At 43.5% G+C, this 24,436-nt stretch overlaps 1 protein-coding gene across 1 annotated transcript in view; it reads right to left on the bottom strand.

Annotated features, from left to right (window-relative positions):
- Window positions 1-24,436, bottom strand: part of LOC146808901 (uncharacterized) — a 110,998-nt gene that overhangs the window by 67,523 nt on the left and 19,039 nt on the right. Inside the window, exons 2-3 of the mRNA XM_085615712.1 lie at window positions 16,855-16,974; window positions 14,574-14,726 (exon numbers count right to left, since the gene is read on the bottom strand). Of these exons, the coding sequence (XP_085471838.1) occupies window positions 14,574-14,726; window positions 16,855-16,974 (273 nt within the window). The remainder of the gene's footprint in view (window positions 1-14,573; window positions 14,727-16,854; window positions 16,975-24,436) is intronic.

Here is a 24,436-nt window from a genome sequence, read left to right as displayed (position 1 = left end):
ATATTTTTAATTATTTTCAAAGTCAAGCAGGTCCGGTGGTGTCTTCCTGCCTGTAGGATTGGTAGGCGTTTTTCCCTCGAACACTTAAAAGGGATGACAACCACTTACTCATTTTGATAGATTTGCCATACAATCAGATTTTCTAAGGTTGCATGTGTCTTGCACATTTCTAGAATGACGATTCTCCAATTAATATGCAGAGAGAATCTTGATTTCATTAAAGACAGTGGAGGCTAACATTTTGCAATAACTTTTATTGCTGCCCAAACATGCAGCCTTTTAAACAATACTAATACATCATTAACAAATAGAATGTTCATGTGGACACTATAAATATCATGTGTAGAATCTCATCCTCATCTTTTAGCTGTAATATCACAAGAGGTAAACCGTTTTGATGACTTCTGTTGATTTTCATGCATTATTATCTAAAATGTAAAAGACAGATTCTCACAGTAAATGAAAATCTCATAGGAATTAATAACAAGGCAAAGAAACATTAGTCATGACTACAAAATACACTTCTAAATTTTTCTAAATACATAGAAATCTTACTCCCGAACTTTTTCATCTCCTCGGGTGAGGAGATGAAAGGGATAATGTTAGCTTCTGTTGTCTTTAATTAAATCAAGATTCTCTCTGCATATTAATTGGAGGATTGTGATTTCATTACAAGACCGGAGACTACCATTATGAATGTTTAAAGCCAACTAAGGCTAGATTACTAACATGCTCTGCTGGTCTTCATTAAAACTTTGCAAAGGTGTTTGCATTTGACCAGTCGGCTGTTTACTAGCCATAGCTCCTCTTGAAGAGTGTGCCCTGAACTTGGATAGGTCTATACACGCTTCCTTCATAATCATCCAAATCAATTTTGCTAATGTAGCTGTAGAAACTGGTTTAAGAGGTTTCACATATCATAAGAGTAGTTGGTCAAAACCATCAGATCCGAGATCTGCTATTTTACTTTCATACATCTTACCACACACAATTTTTCACACTCGTAGAAAGGATAAAATACGGAGTCTTTGTTCTCTTCCAAATGTCGAAGTTTATGCCTTCTGCTGAATGGAATCTGTTAGATAATTCTAGAGTGTGAATGTCTGAAACTCTTCTGAAGGAGATTAAGCATAATAGGGTAGCAAGTTTAATAGAAATTTGTTTGAGAGAGAGAAAAAAGTTTAAAGATCAGATTGACATCCCAGAGGGGTCCGTACCGTGCTTTAGGGGGCCTTTTCAATCTTATCCCTTTCATCGCCCTTTTAATTAAAAGCAATACTAGCAATGGCCAGATTGTTAACCAGAGCATGCCCTGAAGGGATTGCAGATCTATACCAATTTATTGTTCTGTAGGATAGGCCACAATCAAAGAGACATGCTAAATAGTTGGCTAATTGCAAAAAAGGGCTTCCACTGGATCTACATTCCTTCCCATTTACCAACTACACCATTTATTCCAGATATCCCTATATCTTTTCCTAGTTCCTGTTGTCCATGATTCCTTCAGTAAGCTTTTAGCTTCTCTCAGAAGGCCTGAATATCTCTCTGATCCACTGAAATCTTCCAGACAAGAGGTTCATCTTCCCTTTTAGAACAGAAGGGTGTTCCTCTCCCTCTGGGCTTTAAAGAAGACCCAAGGATGTCGAGATTGGACGTGGGATATCTATCGTAAGTGCCATTACCCCGGGAAACCACACTTGTGATTTCCAAAAGGGGGTTACTAAAATGATACAGCAGGATTCTTTTCTCACCTACCACTTCACTCTCTGAATCATGGAGATGAGGGGAAAACCATAGATTTTGTTCTTCCCCCAGAACTGAAGGAAGGCATCCACAGACGCTGCGTTTGGGTCTGGTCTTCAACTGAAATATGTCTGAACTTGGGACGTTAATCTGCTGACAAATAGATCTACCTGGATCGGGCCCCAGAGATTCTTTATCAGGGAGGATACATCTGGGTGTAGTTTCCAGCAGTGCTTAATTTGAGACGGTGCTTTCCGGAGCTTAGCACCAACATTTCTTTATCAGGGCCGGGTCTAGACATACCTGAGCGCCAGCTCACATAGTGGCAACGTGTGTCACACAATATCGGCACTTCATTGCAGCCTCCGGTGAAGAGCCGGTCGATGTATCACAAACTAAAATAAATCCATGCGTTCAGTCAGTGTTGCGCTGGGTGGGCCACTGACTGGGCAGGATTTGGTCCTGTGTGCGGCAGCGTAACATTTTAAAAATTAAACGCTTCCCTCTTTGTCATGACGCACACACGCACGACGCACCGGAACTATTCAGTCAGTCAGGCAGTTCAGTTGAAGAGGGCAGCAGCGTGTTGTGCAGTGCAGCAGCAGGCTGCAGGCCTCGGAATCAGATTAATAAAAGCAGTAAGTAATTCTGCTTTTTCTTGAGCTTGCCAGCCATTAGAGTTTTATGTCAGCCAGGTGAAGTGAAAATAATTTGTACCCACGTCGCTCCTCCTGGGAATAATGCCCCGTCATTCATAACAGCAGCTAAACTCAAATACGGGAGATTTCGTTGGAGACATCCAGTTTTGTCGTGCTCAAGAGATGACCCTCTAACTGATCCTCACTTCCGGGCTATACTTAGTAATATGTTTTTACTGCATGCTTGTTTTGGCTTCTGATGTTCCCTAAACCAAGTATTGCCATTAAACATTACGTTATGTTAATATAGTGTGGATAGCTGAGTTCATTAATGTGCATGCTTTTTATAACAACACATTTGTATGACGTTTTCATCTTCCGACAGTGACAACTCTTTCCTACTGTGTGCCCCTCCAAAACAGTTCACTTAATTCTGTATGTGCTTCTCTTTAAATTGAATCAGAGTGAGACCAATTCGTGATTGGGTGGGAGGTAGGTAAATTGCTACCGAGAGTTAAATCTGTATGAATTAATATGTTGGTTTCCCTCCCTACTAATCCATACATTTATATGACGCCTAACCAGCAGACTCTAGAGATTCTCGTTTTATGATGTTGTGTCCCAAGCTTTAAGATCAGCAGTTTACACATGTTCTGAAGTGCCTGAATGGTTGTTTTGCTGCCTTAAAAAACGTTTTGAGTGCAGAAGTGAGGGGTCGTGTTGCAGCCCTTGTGAATATTCAGCCAGCAGGGGGCCCCTGCGGGGCTGGTTTAAACTGTTGATAAAGAAGGTTATTTGTTTAAAGTGTGCCATGTCTGGGTGCAGAGTTCAGTGGGAAGGAGCCAGTAGAGCCGAGGGAATGCGCCTGAGAGTCCTTGCAGCAGTGAGCACGTCTAGTGAGGCTACTGGTATTGTAACTTGTGACTGACAAGCAATCACACTTGAATGCAGGGTACCGGGCAGACCCCCAGGAGGCTGGAAGGTCGGGCCATTTCTGAAACAGGGGGCTGGCTTTGTTATTGGAGGCCTATATTTTTTTTAGCAAAGTCGGCCCACGGTGACAAAATCAGAAGGCCACTGTGACAGGCTGTACTCTGTAGTCTGCACTAAGCACATGATGCTGCCAGCCTCCCTTTCTCCTTCCCGACCGGCACCAGCAGCAAGCACATTGTAGAGTGCAGGCTCAGCGTGCACACGCTTTACAAGTGATGACCCTGCATTGCTTTTTTTCCTTTTTAAAGTAAACATCACCCCATCCATATGGGGCGTTATTCAATTGGGTAGCGAGAAAGCGCTACAAATTGAATTGCTCTAGTATGGTTGCTCTGCCTTGTCCACGTGGCCTCTGCCCTCACCGACACCATGGAAAGAATTTGCATATTATATCATGCTTATGCTCGCACAGAGCATAAGCTTTAAATAATATGGAAATGCGTATCTGGAGACCCCAGTAGTTCATCTCTGCAATATGCTAGAGCCCACCCCCCCTTTCGATATATAATCCCTTGCTGGCTACCCCTTGCCATGCACACGTGCACAGGGCTCCCTGGGCGCTTCTGTTCTGAGGCAGAGTGACCTCTAGTTTTGGACCAAGACTGTGTGGCACTTTCTCCAGCGTCGTCGGGCCAGGAGGGAAGAGGGCGGCACAGACAGAGCATACTGGTGGTGGTGAGTATAACCTGCTAAGTTTGCATTGTCTGAACTTAGTGTGTGCCATTTCAATACTTTCTGGCCTGGACCATAGGTACTGGAAATAGGGGTGTGGAGGCTGCAGCAACTCCAAAATAATCGGTGTAGATTTCAAATAGGGGAATGGACAATATAATGCCTTTACGTTGTTCTCTTTTCATCTTGTTACATTTGCTGTGCGTTCAAAGACAGGTCAAATGGCAGGCTATGTCATCTGACAAAGTGCTGTTTATTCTTTTTAAATGGATAGTAGTGTTTACTTTTATTTTTGTGATTGTAAAGTTAGTGGCTTTTGTAAAACAAACTATCTGTAAAGGAACTGCATAAACATTTCAAAAGTATATCAGCATTTCGAGAAGTGAAGCACATTATTTTTTAATTCTGAAGTGTGATGAAAACAATGATTTTAAGAGGAGCAACATTAATCAAGACACCTCACTTGGTGATGTGCAAATTGTAAATATTTTCTAAAGTCCAATTTCCATTCATTATTGTATGGATGGCACATCGTTTTATCAGTAAAACTCAATGTCAGTGGGACTTTTTGGCAATTTGAATGGAAAATAAATAATTGACAGAGCACTGCCACAGCATGTTTTAGTAATATTTTTGCAACAGTGGTTTCCAAAATGCCCCACTGCTTACACACCCTCACCACCTCCGCTGGAATTTGCAAAGCTCATTTGCTATGCTTGTTCCTACCACTTTAGTGATGTCATTGTCACTTTAGCCAATTTGTTCCAAAATTGTACTTTAAATGCACTTTTGTTTTCATCATTTTCAAAAGTGGCCATGGGTTAGAGGAACCTCCTATCAAAACCTTATTTGAGGAAGGCTCCCTTGCTGAAATTCAGATTGGTTATTACATCTGCCTTTCAGCAGTGCCAGTTGAGGATGTGGGTGGAGCCGATAGAGTAAGAGGGTGGGGCCAGTGGAGAAGTGGGTGGAGCCGGGGAAAGTGGGAGTGACCTCTTACACAAATTTGAGCACCTGGACTTAATATTTTACAAATTAAGCACTGGTTTCCAGTCACTGTAATCCTGGAGAAACATTGAATTTCAATCTTCCCTTATATTTTGTACCACCGGTATAAATTCTGCTCTGAGAGTAATCTTTTGATTCCAGCAAAAATACCAAATCTGTCTTGCTATATCTGATAAGATTTTGAATTTGGTAACTCCCAACCTGTCGTGAGGGTTTGGGGGTGCCAGCGGACATTGCTAAGTTAGCATTAGTTTGCATCACCGCCAACTTGCCGCTTATGCACACAACACTACATGCCTTGGTTTCCGTAAACTCTTTTGCTCGTGCTGCTTCACATGGGAACTGTCTGCCTTTCACTATTTCTGTTGTGCTCTGAGTTCTCGGCTGTACTTCGTGTTCAAGGCCAGATAACAACTCCACTGGTTAATCGGCTTTGGTCCATCCCACACACATATAGACATAAGATGGAACACAGCTGCGCTTCTCACTTTCTGGGTGCTTTTAATATTGCACGGGATGCCAGTTAACAACACTTGGAGAAAACCTTTCCAGAGGAAGAGCTGCACTTGTCCACAGATGTAAATCGTATCATGTAAGACTTGAGGTAGGGGATTCCGCTGTCCAAGCCCAGAGGTCTTCCACTGTTATAATAAACATAGCTTGAAGCACGGGGAGGGTGGTAAAGCGCTAGAAGAATTAATCCACTGTCCTTATAATTTGCTTTTCCTGTTGGTATTATATGGAATTTTAACCATGCTGATTATATTGTTTTTATGCATTTCTTTGCTAGTGTTAGCTAGTGTACTGCATTACAGAGCATGTTTGTTGAAATAAACATTTTAAACTATACAGTGTCTCTGGTTACTCACATTGTGAACAGGTATGAGTATCTAAGCGAAAGAGTGTCTTGTTCCCATGGATTCTGAGAGGCCCTGAGTCGCATGTTCTAGGATATCCAATCATTGTTAGATCCGCTGTAGTACGGAGAACGAATGGGATACTATAACTAGCCAAATAGGGGTTCTGGGCACTGAGGCGTGTTTTTGGTACACCACAATACACAGAAGTCCTGGTTTCCTGTGCATAGTTCTGTATATATGCAGAATCCCTGCAACAAACCGATTTATATAAGAGACTGCTGAGAAGCTGTCTAAACAGATCAACGTATTTGAATTCTTCAACCAGTCTTTGAAACTCATAAGGGCATTGAATCCAGCCAACATTTCCAGATAATTTATGTGGGATGATTGCTCTCTTAATGACCATCTTCCCTCTGTTTTTAATTTGCCTAACCAGACTCCCTAGCCTCGGGTGCTTGCATTCGATTCAAGAGCAAAGTACGGTACGATCCCAAAGATGGCTTTGCCATTACATGCTTCAAGTTTTTTCAGCCACCATAATAAGTCCTCCCGGGTATCCTTCGAGTATTCGGAATATTGGATCCCCATACCATAGACCTTCTCTTAACCTCCACGCTTTCAATCTCTGTAGACCTCTGTAGTATAGGGGGCCTGGGCAAACTGCTTGAATAGAGGATGAAAGAAGACCCAGAACTCTCACCAAGTCCCTTAGTAATATGTAGTCTTTTGTATAAAACTTCTTTTATTTCTTTCTTTATTCTTGTTACTTTTTTGTGCTATAGAACTAGATGAGATACTATGGAATTTAACTGAAAGCCAAGGAATTATATGTTATGTGTTACAACTATGACAACGTTTTCTGAGTTTATTACAAAATCCAAACTTTGAAGAACGTTTATTGCCCAAGTTAGATGCTTCTGTACTTCCCACCTGCTCTGATACATAATGAGATTGTCTTCTAGGTATATAATTAGATGGAATCCTCTTTCTCTGAGGTAGCTCACGATAGGTTGCAGCACCTTGGTAAAGCACCATGGGGCATAAGACAGTCCTAAGGGAAGGCAGATGAACTGATAGAGTGTCCCTTTCCAAACAAAGCGGAGATACTTCAGGCTGTCCTCATCCATGGGTATCATAAAGTAGGCATCTTTGAGGTCCAACTTTACCTGCCAGTCATTGGGCTGTAAGATGTTCCTCATGAGATGCATACCTTACATCTTGAAATGTCTGTTTTTTAAGAAATTGTTTAATTCTTTTAGGCTTATAACTGGTCTCCATCCCTTGTCCTTCTTTTTCACCCCAAAAATTGTACTTATGAATCCCTTTTCTAGATTTTCTAAGTTTGATACTGTCTTTAAAAACCCTGTGTCTAGCATTTGTGATACTTCTAAGTCTATCAACGTCATTTGTTCTCCATCCACCTTAATTTCTCTGGGACAGTTGGTTTGAAAAGGGTGATCCCAGAAATCTATCTTGAAACCCACTATTGTTTATAGAACCCAAGGATATTGTGTTATTTTTTCCCAGTTGTGGATACAAAGTTTTAGTCTCCCCCTTCCTTTATGGGGGGGGGGGTAAATACTCCTGGTCACCTTGGTATCCTTGATTAGAAGATCTTGTTCTTCCCATGCTGATCTTGATCCTTGCCCTCTTTGGGGATAAGAATGTGAGCTCTGGCGATACCCTCTGTTGTAGTTGGAGGGTCCTCCATGATCTTGTGAGTAAAAGTGGGCCCTATACGTTCCGCAGCTGACAGCCGGTCCCCTCCTGTCAGCCTGTGCAAAATGTCAGCATGCTCCAAAGCCTCTACGCATGTTGGTTTGAGCTTTGCTAAAAGCTGTGAAGGTTGAAATAATAAATTAATCTCGGCGCACCACTACGGACGGGTTTTTGAGTGACCTGGGGGAGGCGAGCGACTAAACTCTGTCTCATCCTGAGTGAGTGCCGACGAGGCCCGATTTCCTAAGTAAGGGGTTGGGGGTAGGAACTTGCACTAGAAGTTCTTCTCAGCTCAAGGACGCATATACACCTAAGTTTAGGTATTACAGGTATACAGGGCCCTTTTTTCCCTGATCCCTGTTTCTTTATTCTTCATATCACTTTTTTATCAGTACTGACGAAGCGCCCATGGATCCCTTATGGACCTACAAGAAGCGCAAAATATCTTGACCAATTTGTTTTTTTTTTTAATACACACTCGCACGGATTCTGGCGGCTGAGGGTAGATACTCATCGGCCTCTATACTTGTTCCTAAGAGGAGCTCCAGCATCCACATTTATTATAACCATACCATTCGGACCCCCGAAAAAATATTGGTTTCAGGCACCGACTAGTAATTTTAATTCACTCACATACTTACCCCCCCTAGGCCCACACACCCACATGCGCAAGTGCTGCTTCTCCTTAAAAGATCTCCGATAAAGAGCCCTCTCTCAGGGCCCGTGGGGGACAGCAGTGCCACCCCCACGAGGAGCAACGCCCGATGATGAAGCATGACACTCGCAAGGGTGTGTGAGGGCGCTATATCCAAAAGGAGGGATTCCCCCATCACTCTTTATAACCAAACCTCATTGAGATTGACCAGGCTCATATTTTTCTCTCTCTCCACCATAATTTGGTTGTTACTCTTTAGCGACCTTAGGAACAGCTACCCCCCAGTGTTTATAAGGTGGAATCATACTCATACATCACCCATGTCCTCCCTAGAGGATAGATCCGCTAGTTTTGGGTTCATTCTAGGGGTGGGCGGAATTTGCGTAACCGCGTTACGCAAATCTCCGCGAAACGGTAAAAAATCTCCGCGAACACGCAGAAATTCCGCGAACACGCGGAATTGCTTGTTCGCGATACTTTTTTCCTGTTCGCGATCGCTGTTTGCGTGCTCGGGGTGAAATATCTCGCGAACACGCATATTGAGAACGCGAACAAGCAAAAAATTTCGCGAAGTCGCGGAACGCAGATTTTTGGGCAATTTCGCGTTCTCCGCGGAACGCGAAATTACCCAAATTCCGCAAATTCCGCGAGCGGAACGGAATTTACCGCCCAGGCCTAGTTCATTCTCAATAAGATAGCTTTTCATATTTCGGTAATCAAATTAGTGTTGGCATTACCCAATAGGCATATGGCATGTCGGGACAAGCCTCTTAAGAGGTCGATATTCACAGGTGCATTATTTAATCTGGCTTCTTCTGCCATATCTAAAATGCGGCTAAGAGGACCAAGTATATCCAGGAGTTTGTCCTGGCACTGTTTTAGACATTTTTCAATGCCCTTTCTGGAGTCCTTCCTAAACTTTTATAAGAAGGTAATTAATTTGGGATCGAGGTTAGGAGTATTGCAAACCTTGTCCCCGGTGGAGGGTCTGGGGCATTCATTTCTCAGTAAATTCCTAGGTTCTTTGTCCAGACCTTTTCTTGCTCACCGTCTCAAATACTGTGTTACGTGGGCGCCTAATGGTGGTAGGATTAAACATTTTTCCCCCGAATATCTGATGAGGTTGAGGGTGACTGTAGATCGTGCTCTAGTATTACAAATGTATTGTATGTGTCTTCTGGATTGAAAACAAATTTGTCCATTTGCATCTCATCATAATAAAATGTTCTCCGAAGAGGAGTTAAGTACATCTTCAGCATCTCTTGTGCCACAAGGGTCTCTTCTTTCTATCATGATGCTACAGTCAAACTTTCTATTCCAAGGGGTCTTAGATTTTCCTCCTGGATAGGGTGGCGTCAACCACCTTCTTAACCGAGGATCTAAATTCCTCCTCTAGAAACCTCTTAATATTTTCCCCCATAAGTTCTTGTGGTTGAGGGTTATTGGTTTCCATATCAAAATAATGGGGTGTTGAGCTCTTATCCTTAAGGCTCCTACTTGAGAATAAAAGTTGCTTAATCTAATCACGTTTAAAGTTGAGGCTTGCAAATTCCTGAATTTATCAAGGCTTGTTTGTACAAACTACGAAATTATATGCGTTGTAAACACCAGAGGGAGCTAAAGCCGCACTTAAAATGCGCTCCGGTTGAAATTTGAGAACAGCGCTGCCATTTCAGATCAAGCAAAGGGCTATTGCCAAGGCTACGCGCTCTCTAGTGTAGGAGACGGAATCAACACAAATGAAGGACATTCCATTTCCTTTGTTGACTCCTTTGATCGTAGGATGCGTAGCGTGTCACAAAACTGACGCTTTAACTTGCTACTTCATTACCGGGATATGGGTGAGTTTAATGAAACTATCTAAAGGTATGCAGTTCCTCTTATTGTGGTGCCTAGGAGAAGACTGAATCAAGAAACCAAGCCACCCTTGTTCGTAGTTACAAACTCGGTGGTATTTGGTGCGAGAAAGAGAGTTGGGGAATTCCTCCTTTCGGAACTAGGGTCCTCACACACCCAGCGAGCTAGGTGTCATGCTTCATCATATGGACCTGCTCCTCGTTGGGTCGGCGCTGCAGTACCCAACGGGCACCCGTAAAGGGGCTCTTTAGCAGAGATCTTTTGTTCCTCGCCATATGATGCAGTGGGTGTGCGGCCTGTAATGTGTAGATATAGTGAAAGGGTGATTTAAAAGAAGTAGGATAGTCCAAATAAGTATTTTAATCTTGTTGGCTATCCACCTCAATAAAACAAACAGAGTGGCAGCTTATCTGACACTAAGGTTCAGTTTAAGCAATGCTCATCTCTAAAGGTCAACATGTTTCATGCCTATTGGTCAGTTTGATCCGTGGCAATTTTTCAGGACCTACTCAGTGAATCTATCTACACCGCATGGTGGGGTTAAATACTACTTACCATGTATTCACACTACAGGTCAAGTTTTCTGTAGTGTCGTGCAGTGACCTCTCTATAGTGAAAGTGTCACCGCAGTCCATGTATGGCGGAGTATGTAGACACCTGGAACATGGTGTCCCTTACGTTGGAGAAATATGCAGAATCACCTACCCCTCCTCGTCGACGAGGCATGAAACATGTTGACCTTTAGAGATGAGCATAGCTTAAACTGAACCTTAGTGTCAGTCCCTTCGCGATCTCTGGTGAGTCACTGTGAAGGCAATTTTAACTTTAATTGGACCTCCCTGATTGCTCCAGATGTGCCCTGACTCTCCATTGCTTGGAGAGTCCCTAGGACCTGGCTGGTCTGCATTGAAGCATCTTTCCCCTTCCTGCGTGGGTTGCTGTTGTCAAGGCTTGTTGTGTTCAATCCGGGCACTGATGCTGCAGCACTCGACATCCTTCGTGGGACAGCTCGAATCCAGCTCCTGGTCATCGTCGAAGCCTCCTGGTCCTCGTGGCTGAAGAGTCAAGCTTCCACTCTTCGCACCTGAAGCACCCAGCATCGGTGGGCATTTGTCTATTGTGCCCCTGGTCAATGACTAGTGACCCAGACTCTGTCCCCTCTGCTTTCAGGTTCTTCACATCTTTGATCCAGGCTTGGATCTCTTTGGACACTTCTCCTCTTCCCGGCAGCAGCACTTTTCAGGATCTTGCCATTGAAATCGACGAAGATGCCCGACACCATTTTACACCTATGCACCCGGCTTCCCTGGGTGAGGTAATACAAGTACTCCGGTGCTCCCGTGGGTGTTGGCCCAAGAACCATCTAAGTCCAAAAGGGTTGTTCCTAGTCCACCTTCTAAGTGTCCTTAACCTTTAAAATGTCAACCACGACGTTCCCTATAGAAGCTAACGGGGCTCGCGGCTGTGTTCTCACACTGCACACGTCCCTCGTGGGTCCCCTGTGTCACTACCTTGGGTGGTTCCTTGAGGACCCAGCAATTCTACAGGCTCTAGGCCTTGTGTCTAGTCAAGTTGTGGTTCTTATACCACAACTTATACCACTTTCTCATTTATATGGTTTGGTTCGCCCCTAGGGCCTATCGTATATTGTGGAAATTTACTGTGATATTTTAATTGTAACATATGTGCTTTGACGTCCAGCAGGGTGTGTTTAGTAAGAAATACATATATTTTATATATTTACCTGGTGTAGTTCTCCTTTCATTTGGTCATTCAAGAGATGATAGACTGGTAAAACAAGCTGCTTTACATTCCTCCAAGACTTAGCCTGAAGGCTGCTCTCCATAGCTACCACTACGATAGCTTTCAAATAAGGTTGTCTGTAACCTATCATCAATAAGGGGATGTTTGGACTGGTGCAAGGTGCCCACTATAACTAGTGGACAGCATATACCAGGCCAACTTCTCAAACAATCTAACCACTTTCGCCCTTAATATGGTTGCAGATTTTCTACAGCCAAGGGTTTAAGGTACTCTCTTTCCAGGATGTGAAGGGGAGCTGATCACCCATGGATGATATTGATTTTCAGTAAAAGAGCTTTCTCCAGGAGAAGAAATGTTTGCACCAGTGAGAAAAATAGTGTTTGCACAGGAAGCTCCATTCCCCTGCTCAATGGTATGTAGAACTGTACACTGGAGAGCAGGAGCTTCTGGGACCTGCCACATGACATGCCCAGTGCTACGCCTTGGAAACTGCACCTAGCGCAGTTTTCAAGGTACACAACTGGAAATGCCTGTGAATAGGAAAACATGTAAAAGGGCACTTTGTATAACCTGTTGGTGTGCAGGTGTGTGTGCGTGTGTGTGTGGCTCACCAAAGAGCAACACAAAGGCAAAGATTAAAATCTGTAAATATTTTGAAGGTGGAAGAGAGGGGAACTGTTTGGTTGTATTTAATAAAAGAAATCTAAGGTATGTTTCGGGAAGAAGAGCCCAAATAGTTTGAAAAACTCTCATGCGGCCATTCCAAGAAGCCTCCTCATTGAATTGGGCCCCTATCAGCAGTTGCCATCCCCATCGAACCTATGAGATCCACAGGTGTGCCACTAACCTCTTTACTTCAATCTGGGGATTAAGGCAGCTGAAATCTCAGTTTGAACCTTAGGGGAAATGAGGAATTCCGAGGGGAATTGAACAGGAATTACTGACTTCCCAGTAATCCCCCAATTTTAGTAGATGCTCAGGAGTCCACCTTGTAATTGGCCAGATTTTCCGTCCTTTGAGAGATACCAGTAATCCCAGTCTCGGTCACTCTGGAAGCAAGGAAAATCTGGGCCATTTGCTGGGCCACTCCTAATGAGAGCCTAAGTCCATTTAATGTTTTTTTATTTTATTTGTTAGAGTTTTATATAGCGCAAACTACACCCGAGACATCGGGGGGCAGATTTACAAGCCCCTTGCGACACTTTTACGCCGCCGTTGCGTCACTTTTGTGACGCAGCGGTGGCGTAAACAATGCACCACTATGCGACATATTTACAACGTGACGCATCTAGTGAGATGCGTCACGTTGTAAAGCCCTGCGTTACATTATACCTGTGTCAGGTATAATGTATCAAGGGTGGGCGTGCCGTCGCAAGGAAGCCCTGTAAAAGTGACGCAGTGAAATCTACAAGTTTTCACTGAGTCACTTTTACGTCCCTGCTGCGTCATATTCTTACTCCTACTTGAAGCAGGTGTAAGGAGTGACGCAGCATATTAGGTATAGGGCACTCCTTAGCAGTGCTGGAGTTGTGTCATGCTTGCGACACAACTCCAGCACGGCATCACCCTTACGCCAACAGATGCGTCATGCATCTGTCTATCCTTGCGCCACGGTACACCGCATTGTAAATGCGGCGCATCCATGTTGGCGCAAGGGGGTTTTTGAGTCACGCAAAATAACTGTTGCATCCCTGCTAATATGCAGGGATGCGCCAGTTATTGTAAATCTGCCCCCGGGTGTCACATTGCTTTACAGTTTTGATACGGATGAACACATTCATTTTAGTAAGGCACAGGGAGATTAAGTGATTTGCCCAGAGTCGCAGGATGTTGAGTGTTGTTGCCGAGACTCGAACCCGGTTCCCCAGGTCTGAGTTCCACCACTGCAGCCCTAAGGATACATCCCTCTCCTTTTATTTCCTTCAGTTTAACAATATCTATAAGAGATAGTTATTAACATAACATTTTATTTTGAACAGCCTGCTTTGAATACATGATTTGAGATTTTTGTTTGACCAGTACATGCTTATCTCAAGACTACTGATATGATTTACTAAGTTACTGAGTTTTTCAGGCAGTTTTGTATTTGCAAATCAGTTACCACCTCAGCTCCTGGATCAATTACAGATGAATGATGTTCCCCTGTAATTAGCAATACCTTTTCTATTCAAATATAAATGGGGAATTCCCTTTTAATGCTGCCTTTCATGAGCTGGAAAGATTTCTTACATTTTAAAAAGCGTGTGATTCTGAGAATTGCAGGGTCTGTCACCTAACACAGCTACAGATCAGTTAAATAGAGTTGCTGATGATGTCAATCACATAGAGGGGCAGGACATTGATACACAGTGGTTAAATGATGTGAGTAGAGGATACTTCTTTCGACCCTTGGTGACTGGGGAGATGCACAGTTCTATTGGCTGACACCAATTAATAGGCCCTGCATGCCTTCCAGTGGTCCTCTTGGCTGCTCAGGCCTGGGTACTTGAACAGAAAGGCAGATTCCTGCAATAATTCCCACAGGGATAGTTCTCAGAAATCCCTTGAAACACTAGCAATGGAAAAGAAATGTTCTCTTGTAAGTTGAGGTTTCCAGGTTGGCATGCAACCTTAACCCTTCACCAGTGTATCACGAGCTCCCCATACACCTTGAAAATGACGTACCTTCCAATTCATCCATGTCTTGGCCACACTCTGCCACAAAACTCAAGGAAAATTGGGAATTCCTCATTGTGTGCTCAGAAATTTCACAGACACCTGGAGGCATTTCCTGAGGATAGTGACAAGCCATGAAAGCCGTGAGTTGGATATCATCACCTGTTGGGAAGAAAGTTTGGTGAGAGCACAGCAGCAACTGTGGATGCAAAAAAAAAGTGTATATTCATTAACTGATAATGTGTTGCTGCATAGGACATCTGCGGCTAACACCAATAAATAACAAATGCTACTTTCACCCAATTCAATGGTACTCAATTCACACACTGTTTCCAAAGGATGGCAGACTGAGACAGCAAGGAAAACAGATTTCAAACCCCTGCCCCTCAAATATCACATAATGTTTTTCAAACTACAGCCATGCTGCATCTAAGAGATTCAGAGCCTCATTTACAAGCTTTTGGCGTAGGGCAGAGCCACAAGCCTTCTTGCAGAGCCGCCCTGTGTCAAAATATAAGGGTAGAAATGCGTCGTCTCTATGAGATGGGGGAGCTTATTTACAACCCCCTGTGATAAAAAGTGATGCACCGTCCTTATATATAAGCCCCATGGAGCATTCCTGTCCTCTTCCCCTGTGCTGGTGCACAATGGGCTGCCATGCGCCAATGCAGGCACTCTTGCACCATGGTGCAAGGGTGTCTTCATTGTGGGATTTATTGTTTTTGTGCAGAAAAAACAATCAATTAAATGCAATTACCTTCTTATATGTGTGCTACTGAATGCAGCACACACCGAAATAGAAAAAACAAGAGGAGAAATAGTAACTTCTTCTTGTTGGGCTTCCCCTACACCTCCCCTATAGAGGCGTAGGCTTTTGATGAATTCCCAGGTTTACAGAATTATGTCAATCTGGAAATGTGTTATTGGCTGTTACGTGAAGTCCGTGGCACGCCTCCCCATTGCAGTGTGAGGTAATGCAGCACTTGCACTGATTTGCATCACACAGTTTCTAGAAGGTCATGAGACACCACGTAAGGTGGCTTTACCTGGCCTTGTGGAAATGGCACTGCACTTTTTGCCACCTGAACCTCAATAAAAGCGATGATCCTGCAGCCCACTCTGGCTTGTAAATGTTATGTTATGTTATGTTATTTTAATTTATTGAGCGCACAGCTACTCGGAAGTGTCCCGGCGCTAACAACAGATAAGGCGGCCAAACTACAGATATCCATCAAAATAGTAATGTCTTCAGGGATTTACGAAACAAGTGCGGGTCACAAATAGCCCTCAAAGACAAGGGAAGAGAGTTCCAAGCGATGCAGGCTCTGCGGGCAAATGAATTGCCCCCCATGCGAACACGCCGAAATTTAGGGGTCTCCATGAGCAACAACGAAGATGACCTCAGCTGTCTCCTAGGGATATAAAAGGAGAATCTGTCCTGCAGATACTTGGGGCCCAGACCATAAAGGGCCTGTTGAACAATGGAAAGCATTTTGAATTTAAGGTGAGATTCCACGGGGAGCCAATGGAGTGTCCGAAGTTGAGCCCGAGCACTTTGCCAGGGGGACAGACCGCCCAGGAGTCTGGCTGCCGAATTTTGGACCACCTGCAGTTTCGTTACAAGGTAGCCCGGGCAGCCTACCAGGAGGGCATTGGCGTAATCGAGGCGGGAAAGAAGCAGAGCACGCACCACCGTCTCTCTGTCCCTAACTGGGAGCAAGGGAAGAAACTTCTTAAGACTCCTCAGAAGCCCAAAGCAAGTGCCAGCAAGTTTTTTTATGTGTGAGGCAAAGTTCAGGTTTTCGTCGAACCAGACGCCAATGTGGCTCTCTGGGTCATATCACTGCCATAAAAAGAGATAACTTATTTACTCTGCGGGCCCTCTAGCGGCCATGGAGGAACATTCTGATAGGCACCAGTAAACTTAGCACCTACAGTGGTTTGAAAAGAGTACATGCGGCGATGAACATGGACCAAGCTGAGAGATGGGAAACATAACTCACATGCCTTGGGCTAGCTGCCAGCTGCTGGGATGTAATTCCAGACTCTGGCGCACAAGTTAAATCCCAATGCAAACCAACAGTGGCAGAAGCTGTGGCCATTCAGTTTAGCAACTGGTATAGTATTGGGAAAATTCCTTAAACCCTTTGAGGTTCACTCTCCCAGATCCCTTCGTGCGATGATGCTTTTGAGGCTGCTCCTAGGCATCAATGTGTTCATATATGGATGTGTCCCTTGTTGCATCCAATAAATTAAGATTGCTATTCAACATATGATTCAGGACACTCACCAATTGTGTTGTTCTCGAATCCCTGGATACACTTGTCGCCACTCTTATTGCACTTTTTTAAGGAGCCTTTACAGCTGGTTGAACCATAATCTTTGCAGTTCTTACAACTCAAAAAGTGTCCTAGAAAGGAATGAAAGATGTTATTTGTAAGGTTCTGACAACAGACGTGTTCTTCAACTTTTCTATCTGGAGCAGAGCCTCAATACAGTGTCCTTCACCGCAAATGGCTTATGTGAAACAAAGAATGCAAACACATTTAATGCAAAATTACAAACCCCATAATTGAAATCTCGAGCAATGCATAGCGCTCCCTACACACATTTCAATATGCACTGAGCAGAAAGAGGAGATATGACCCAAAGACCAGAGCTCCTAACTTAGGAATTTGGGAACCAGATTGGAGTCGCAGCGACAGTTCAGCATGCAGTGATTGTGGCAATATCCCCCAAAACTTAACTTTTTCTTGTAATCTGTTGCTCTTGTCAAGTGCTATAATGGCCCTGGGACAACATTGCACAGTAAAATTAAAGTGGCTATTTACAAGGCATCTTGCCAAATAGTACACTGCCATTTAACTAGCAGATGACAAAATAGTACATCATCTCTGTTGTTTAGCTGGCCACAGGGTAAATAGTAGAGATGTTGTACAATTTGACTGGCGGCCTGATAAATAGCATGTATGTGTTCTTTATTTAGCCATGAAGGAAAAAGAGACTCCAAGCAATGGTAGGGTGGTGGCCATTTTATAATGGTGATACTACATTTATGAATTATTTGAAGGAGGTGCAAATACAAATGTACAGTAGTTTTTATAATGGTACATTTGTGGAATAAGTCAGGCTGATTTGTAGATGAAAAAACAGTAAAATCGATTTTGAATAAAAACATTTATGTGATCTTAACATTCAACTAAGATAGGCATCAAATGGGATATGGCACACATATTTTGCTCTGCTGTCTAGAGGTATTTGGCTGTCTACAAATAATAATTATGGTTTTAATTCCTGTTACAGAAATAGGGTTGGGCAATCTTTGGGCTTATTCCGAAACCCTTATGCTAGCTTTAGGTTTCTTTCTGAGGGAGATTGCGCTTGCTTAGTATTACAACCCCGGCAACACAGCAGCGGTGGACAAGCAGTAGCAAACTGTGAATGCGGACCGATAGGCTGTATCTGGGCTCCAGAAGGATGGACACGTACAGCAGGCAATTGGTGCTTAGGGAAACAGTGCCTTGGGACACTTGCAAGAGGTAAACTGACATAGACACAGGGGCTTCAGTGGAATGGGGAAATGAATGCAGGAGACAAATAAGTAATGCATCTGGGTAATAGACAGGAAAAGTTCTTCTGCCTGCTGTCTATGAATAAACAGACTTCTTCATAATATTCATCCAGAGAATGGCATAGATGATTATTGGTCCCCATGTCATGAGTGGCCCTTTAGCCACACTGACATTTTATTCACCTACAAAATGTACCTTTAGTAGTTGTGATTTACTGCTTTGAGGGGCAAGGCCCTGTTTCTGCTAAACATTAATTTCCGTCCTTGGCAGCTCTGTCTCAGCCAAAGGAATCTGGAAACCAAAAAAATATTAATTAAATCTAATTGATAGGCTTAGATGCTGTACCCTACTAAATTAACCCCTTCGCTGCGGCGGAAATTCCGCCGCAGCGCTGTGGGGTGCGGGGAGGCAGCGCGGTGGCGCGGTGCTCATGACGGAGCCACTCCGTCATGAGCCACGGTTGGGCTGTGCTCATGACGGAGTGGTTCCATCATGACTCCGCCCACGGCGCTAATCACCCGCACAGGCAGGGAATTAGCGCCGCGTGGGCGGCGCGACCGCCAACGGCCGCAGCATGACGGAACCACTCCGTCATGAGCACACGGCAACCGTGGCTCATGACGGCGTCGTTCCGTCATGAGCACGGAACGAGTTAATAGTGGCAGAGGATGATGACAAGTAGGAGAATAAGGGCCATGATGTGGACCACCTGGATCGATAGGATGGCCACAGCCACAAGAACTAGGAAAAGAAGAACCATGCCCAAGGAGATCTCATTTACGAGCACCAGGGTTTTCAGTGCCATAGGGTACCAGGAACATATGAATAACAAGGTACAGGACAAGGAAAAAATGGACTAGGGCTACTGAGACCAGGGTGAGAAGAAGCAGGAGGATGGGGAACAGGGGATTGTCTCCCACTTTACAAAAGCATAAAGTAACAGCAGTCCCTTGACCATAATGACAAAGAGAGCTCAGAAGGAGTGAGTGCAAACTGGATGGATGAGGGCAACCAGGGCCAGAGTAGCATACCCAGGTAGACAAACCAAAAAGGACCAGTACAGGAGACCAATGGAAAAACGGACCAGTGACAGAGGGGCCATAAAGATCAGATCAAGGAGGCCAAGGGGCTAGAACAGAATAGACAAGGTCTGAGAAAACACAATTAGCAATGACCAGTGCTAGAAAGACCTGGAGGCCCTAGATTAGAATGACCAGGTGGAATATAAGGGACCAGGAAGTCTAGGCCCATTATAAAAGGATATGAGGGTACATGGGGGTCAGACTGTGAATTCTAAATGAGGGTGACAAAGACTATCTTGATCAGAGTGACCCACAACCTGGGAACTAGGAGGATCAGTGCCAGAAGGGATGAGGAAGACCTGACCAAGGAGGACAATTACAATAGGAACATGATTGAGGGAACTAAAACAGTAATACATGCACCGGAAGAACCAGGAGTATAAGGATTAGAAACAGGCAAATCAGAGGACCCAATAAACCAGGAGAGCCGGACCATGAGGACTGATGGCTGAGAACTATGGTTAGAGTGGGGTGAAAGGGTCCATGACTGGTAGCCTGTGAAACAGGAGACCCAGAATCCAAAGGATTAGGTGCAGGAGTAAATGCGAACGATGACCAGGCAGACCAGGAAATACAGGGGCATGAAGTTGTACGACATTAACAGGAGGTCAAGGAACATCTTAACTAAGAAAAGCTAGAATTATCTGTGGTGGGCAAGGACAAGTTATTGCAAAACCACAAGGGTAAGTAGCAGAGGAAAAGGGCCAGGACGATCGGACCAGGGAACCAAGATAAGTGGGATAGGGACTCAGAAAATCAAGTAGACCAATACCAAGGGCAACCGGAAGACAAGTGCATGGAGTACCAGGTGAACTAAAAGGATTACGACTGGAAGGACTCAAAACATTAATCAGTGGGTCATGAAGATCAGAACTTAGGGAACCATGGCTCGGATTACCAAGTGGGCCAGAGCAATCATTACAGGTAGCAGGAACAAGGTGAAGAGGATCAGATACAAGTAGGCCAGCCAGAATCTGGAAGAGCAAGGAGACTAGACAGTGGTGATTAAATAAGGTAAGTACCCCCATGCAAACGTTTTAAGGTCTGGTACAAAGAGGGTAACACACCACTGAAATGTGATGCAGGCTCCCACTAGACCTGTATAAGTTCACAAAAGGCTACATAGAGCTCACAAGGCTGGCCACATGAGAAACACTACTAAATTCAAACATGTAATCATTATACCAGGATCATTTACTTATTTCTTTTTTTTAATGCTCATTGTTGAACTTAATTTTCCCTTATACATTTTACCTGTTTCAATTGTATTATAAACTATACATAATATAAACACAATCAATTTTAATACATAGCACAGTGCATAATATTATTCAGCACACAATACAAAAACAATAACCAATTTTTGTCAATTCTTGTTAAAAAAAACACATGGAATGTTCTAATAAAGGCCTTTAGAATAAAATATGAAAAAAAGACAAATCTATTTACAAAAGACAACTTTTCAAAAGAACATAATTCACTAGTATGCTGATTTCATGCCCCCAAGCACACATACCCACTTTCTCCTTTCACACAAAAATATTAATTCACTCACTTTAACAATCGCTGGCAAAGACAACGGGAAAGTGACTTCTATTTCAGCCATTGTGGTGTTGTGGGTTGAGAACTTACAAAATCCTGTTTACGTAAGTTTCAGTGGAATTAATATTTTAAATCTGCCTTTTTCCAGACCACCTTTGTTAACAACTCAATACAGGTGGAACAAACAAAAGGGGTATCTCATAAATCCAGGAAACTGGGATTTCCTTCTGTATAAGTGGGACACACCCCATGGGCCTGGGAATTATGGGACATACAAAATTGTTTTTTCTTTCCTGTTAACTTTATTTTTATTATTGTTAATAAATTAATGTGTCCAGTATGATCGTATGTTCCTTTAGGGGGGACATGATTCTGCTTGTATGGAAGTCTAAAGATCCCTTTGTCATTCTGTCACAGATTTCTTATGTTGTGGTACTCTGGCTTGCATCAAATGTGTTTGGCGGACAGCTCCTAATGAATGGAAGAGAGTGCCTCTAGTAAGAAAAGCTCAACAAAGAGGGGAAAATGGCTGAAATATTGGGTGCCTAAGGAAGCCACTTACGCTGACACCCACCAATCTAAAGAGCAATTAACTCTCCATGAATTGAGTTGCTGCTCTATCTCCAATAGCATTGGGTCTGTACAAGTAATACTGAGTATATAGTGCTCAAACAGGAAGGAAATTGTGCATCCAAACCACTCTCCATCAAGCCAACCTCTTAATTGCTTGTTGAGTCTCGTACTGCTCTGATCCCTCAACCCTTGTAGAAGCAGTCAGACTCATCAAGACTCTAAAAGAAGAGATAAGAGACCTGGTGCAAATTATCAGATGCGTGGAGGGTATCCTAGCTAAAATATCTGGTGGGTGCTCAAGTAATTTTTGACAATCTTTGGATAGCAACGGTTTAACACTCCGATATGACCTGGAGAATCAAAGAAACCTGAAGTTGATCCTGATGAGTATTCTTGGGTCCCAGCTGAAGGAATCATGATAGGAAGCAAAAACTATGATGATTGGTGTTACCTGTACATTAACAACACTGGCACACCTCCGCTCGATGCAGAGTGCATTTAAGGCTCTTTGTACAGCTATTAATGAGGTTATAGCCTCCTCTTCTCCTCCATTTCTACTGAAGCCATTAAGCATGTCTTCTATTTGTCATTTGTCCAATTGCTCTATGCCACCCAAATCAGCTTCTCATACCAATTTCCTGAGTGTTTCACAAACACAAGCAGGTCAAACTGTATATGTCAAAGGTTATCAAACTACTGACTGGTTCTACCGAGGGAAGAGTCTCATTGTAAAACAAAGTTTTGCATTGGATTAGAAATTCCAGACATTGGCATTCCATTGTTTATTCAGATATTGTGCATGTGAAACGGCATACTACACACAAGGACACATGGTATTCGATAGAGATGAAACTAGAAGCTACTGAAATGATAGAGGGTTTGATTTTGTTAGATCATCACACATTCTACCCGAGGGGTCCATAATTCGCATTAAGCTGAGGTTCCCAGATGATGGTAAGTGTGGGTTTTGGGCACATCACATATGAGTGTAGTGTATTTACAGCTCTATATTTTAAAATACTTTCATATGCTTTTATGGTTCGGTGAACCAAAATAAAGTTCCTGATTGATTAACTAGTACACAGGAGCACCAGATTCAGTTCCCAGGTGACCAGAAGAAGTTGAATCAGGGCCAGGAAGAGGATCAGGAGGATCAAACCAACTAAGAAAATAAACACTTGTAACAGGACCAGGAGGTGTGTCAACGCCATATGGTACAGAAGGACCTAGCCGAGAAAGAAGAATGGGAGCAGGAGAACACATATGTGATTCTGTGCCAAATGTATTAGGATATGATTTTTGTAAACCTTTTTTTTATTAATGCTTCTTATGCTGTCTGCCCCGGTGACCTCCTACTTGTATTAGCCAAAGAAAATAACTGGTAAGTTGTTGCTGAAAAATCAGAGTATAAAAAGGGAATAAAAGTCCAGAACTGTTACACTCCGACTTATGAGTTATAGAAGATTCTTTCTAATGCTGACTCAGTAGTCTGAGGGTGGATCTGATCAACTGAAGCTTAGCAGAGGGGTATATAGCTTGGGTGGGTGAAAAGGAATGTGGTATGTGAAGAATGGCAGAACGAGTTTAAGATACTCAGATGGCTGTAATCAGCAAACATAGTAATGGCTAACAAAGGGTGCCAATGGCTATGGCAATCAGCAGAGGCTCATAAGTCTCAGATAAGCAGAAGAGAGTGTGAGAGAGACCCAAAATAGATGACATCAAATAGTCTAAAGAAATATTCTGAGTAACAAAGGGCTCTGATTGCCATCTGTGATAGCACTGGGAGCCAAGGTGAGCAATTATAGCTTCAGCACCAAGCAAGTGTCTGTGAAACTCTAAGGTGTACTGTGTTTAAGAAATGGAGTGAGTTGGTGGGTCAAGTCCCCTGTAAGCTGCATGAAAATTGACTGTGCTGCATAACAAGAATTGCAAACTGCTGGGCCTGTCAGGAACGAGCCTGAAGAGAAGTGGTGTCCTGCAAGTCTGTAGCCAAGCTTTCATCAAGTTTCAAGCCACTTTTCCCCTCCTCTCACCCTCCGGCCGCTAAAGTAACCATAGATTTAATTTGCCGCAGCCAAGGCTTGGGGATCGCCAGTCAGGTGATGGACCCCTTGAACGACATCTCCAGCTGGAGAGCAGCTCACAGTGACAGCGAATGACATCATCAACGACCCAGCAGCTGTGTTCCTTTGGTGTGACCTGCCCCTGATGATTGACAGCTGCCAGTTACCTCTGCACCCGGAGCCGCCGAGCAAGGTAGAACTAATCTGGCTGTTGAACCCAGGTCCTAGGATCCAAAAGGCCTCTACTCTGTGTCGGTGAAATGGAACTCCATCTGCAAGTGTGGTTCTGTCAAGTGCTGCACGTTTTACAGCTACGGTGGATCCTATTCAGTTCCAAGAACAGCAAAGTCACCTCTGTTCCCAAACTCCCTGGACACGGTAACAAAGTAACGACTGTCAAGTCTTGGTCTAGGAGCCTGCAGACCCATAAGCACAAGAGAGGTAATTTGAACTCATCCTGCAAGTGACCGAGTGTCACCTGTATTTCCCCCATTAATTTCAGTGGGGCCAGTTTGATCTAGAAGTGCATCTATTTTTGAACACTTTAAAAATTATTCTGTAAAATGCTTAAAACATGTTCCTCCAGGAATACCTGAATTCTCTTTGCCACACTAATAGGACTGAGCTAAGGATTATTATTGCTGAATACAAGGATCATCCACTGTGTATTGTGAGAATATTACATGGTAAGGCCTCTCAGTCATACCACATAATATTTAACCTTGCAATAAGTATCAGTTAAAGTTCTCATACAGAAGGTGCTAACTGTTGGAACTCCGCCTATTACACATTGCAAAGTTTGCTTAATCATTACAAACTAATCTGTGACTATGTCAATGACTATGTCCTTCAAAGAGGTGGGGATGCTACTTGGAAAAGCATGATCAAAGAAGTAGACAAATGGAGCCTAGTCAAATGCCTGACACGAATGCTACTTCCTTTTGATGTTTTTTACATGGGAAGTCAGCAAGGAGAACAGTATGATGGGGCAAGCTATCTCATTGTTGCATCTGCTACAGGATTAGATAAAAAAGTTG

The sequence above is a fragment of the Triturus cristatus genome, chromosome 7 (genome assembly GCF_964204655.1).
Source record: "Triturus cristatus chromosome 7, aTriCri1.1, whole genome shotgun sequence".
NCBI classification, from domain to species: Eukaryota; Metazoa; Chordata; class Amphibia; order Caudata; family Salamandridae; genus Triturus; species Triturus cristatus.
This window is presented reverse-complemented; position numbering and strand designations above follow the sequence as displayed.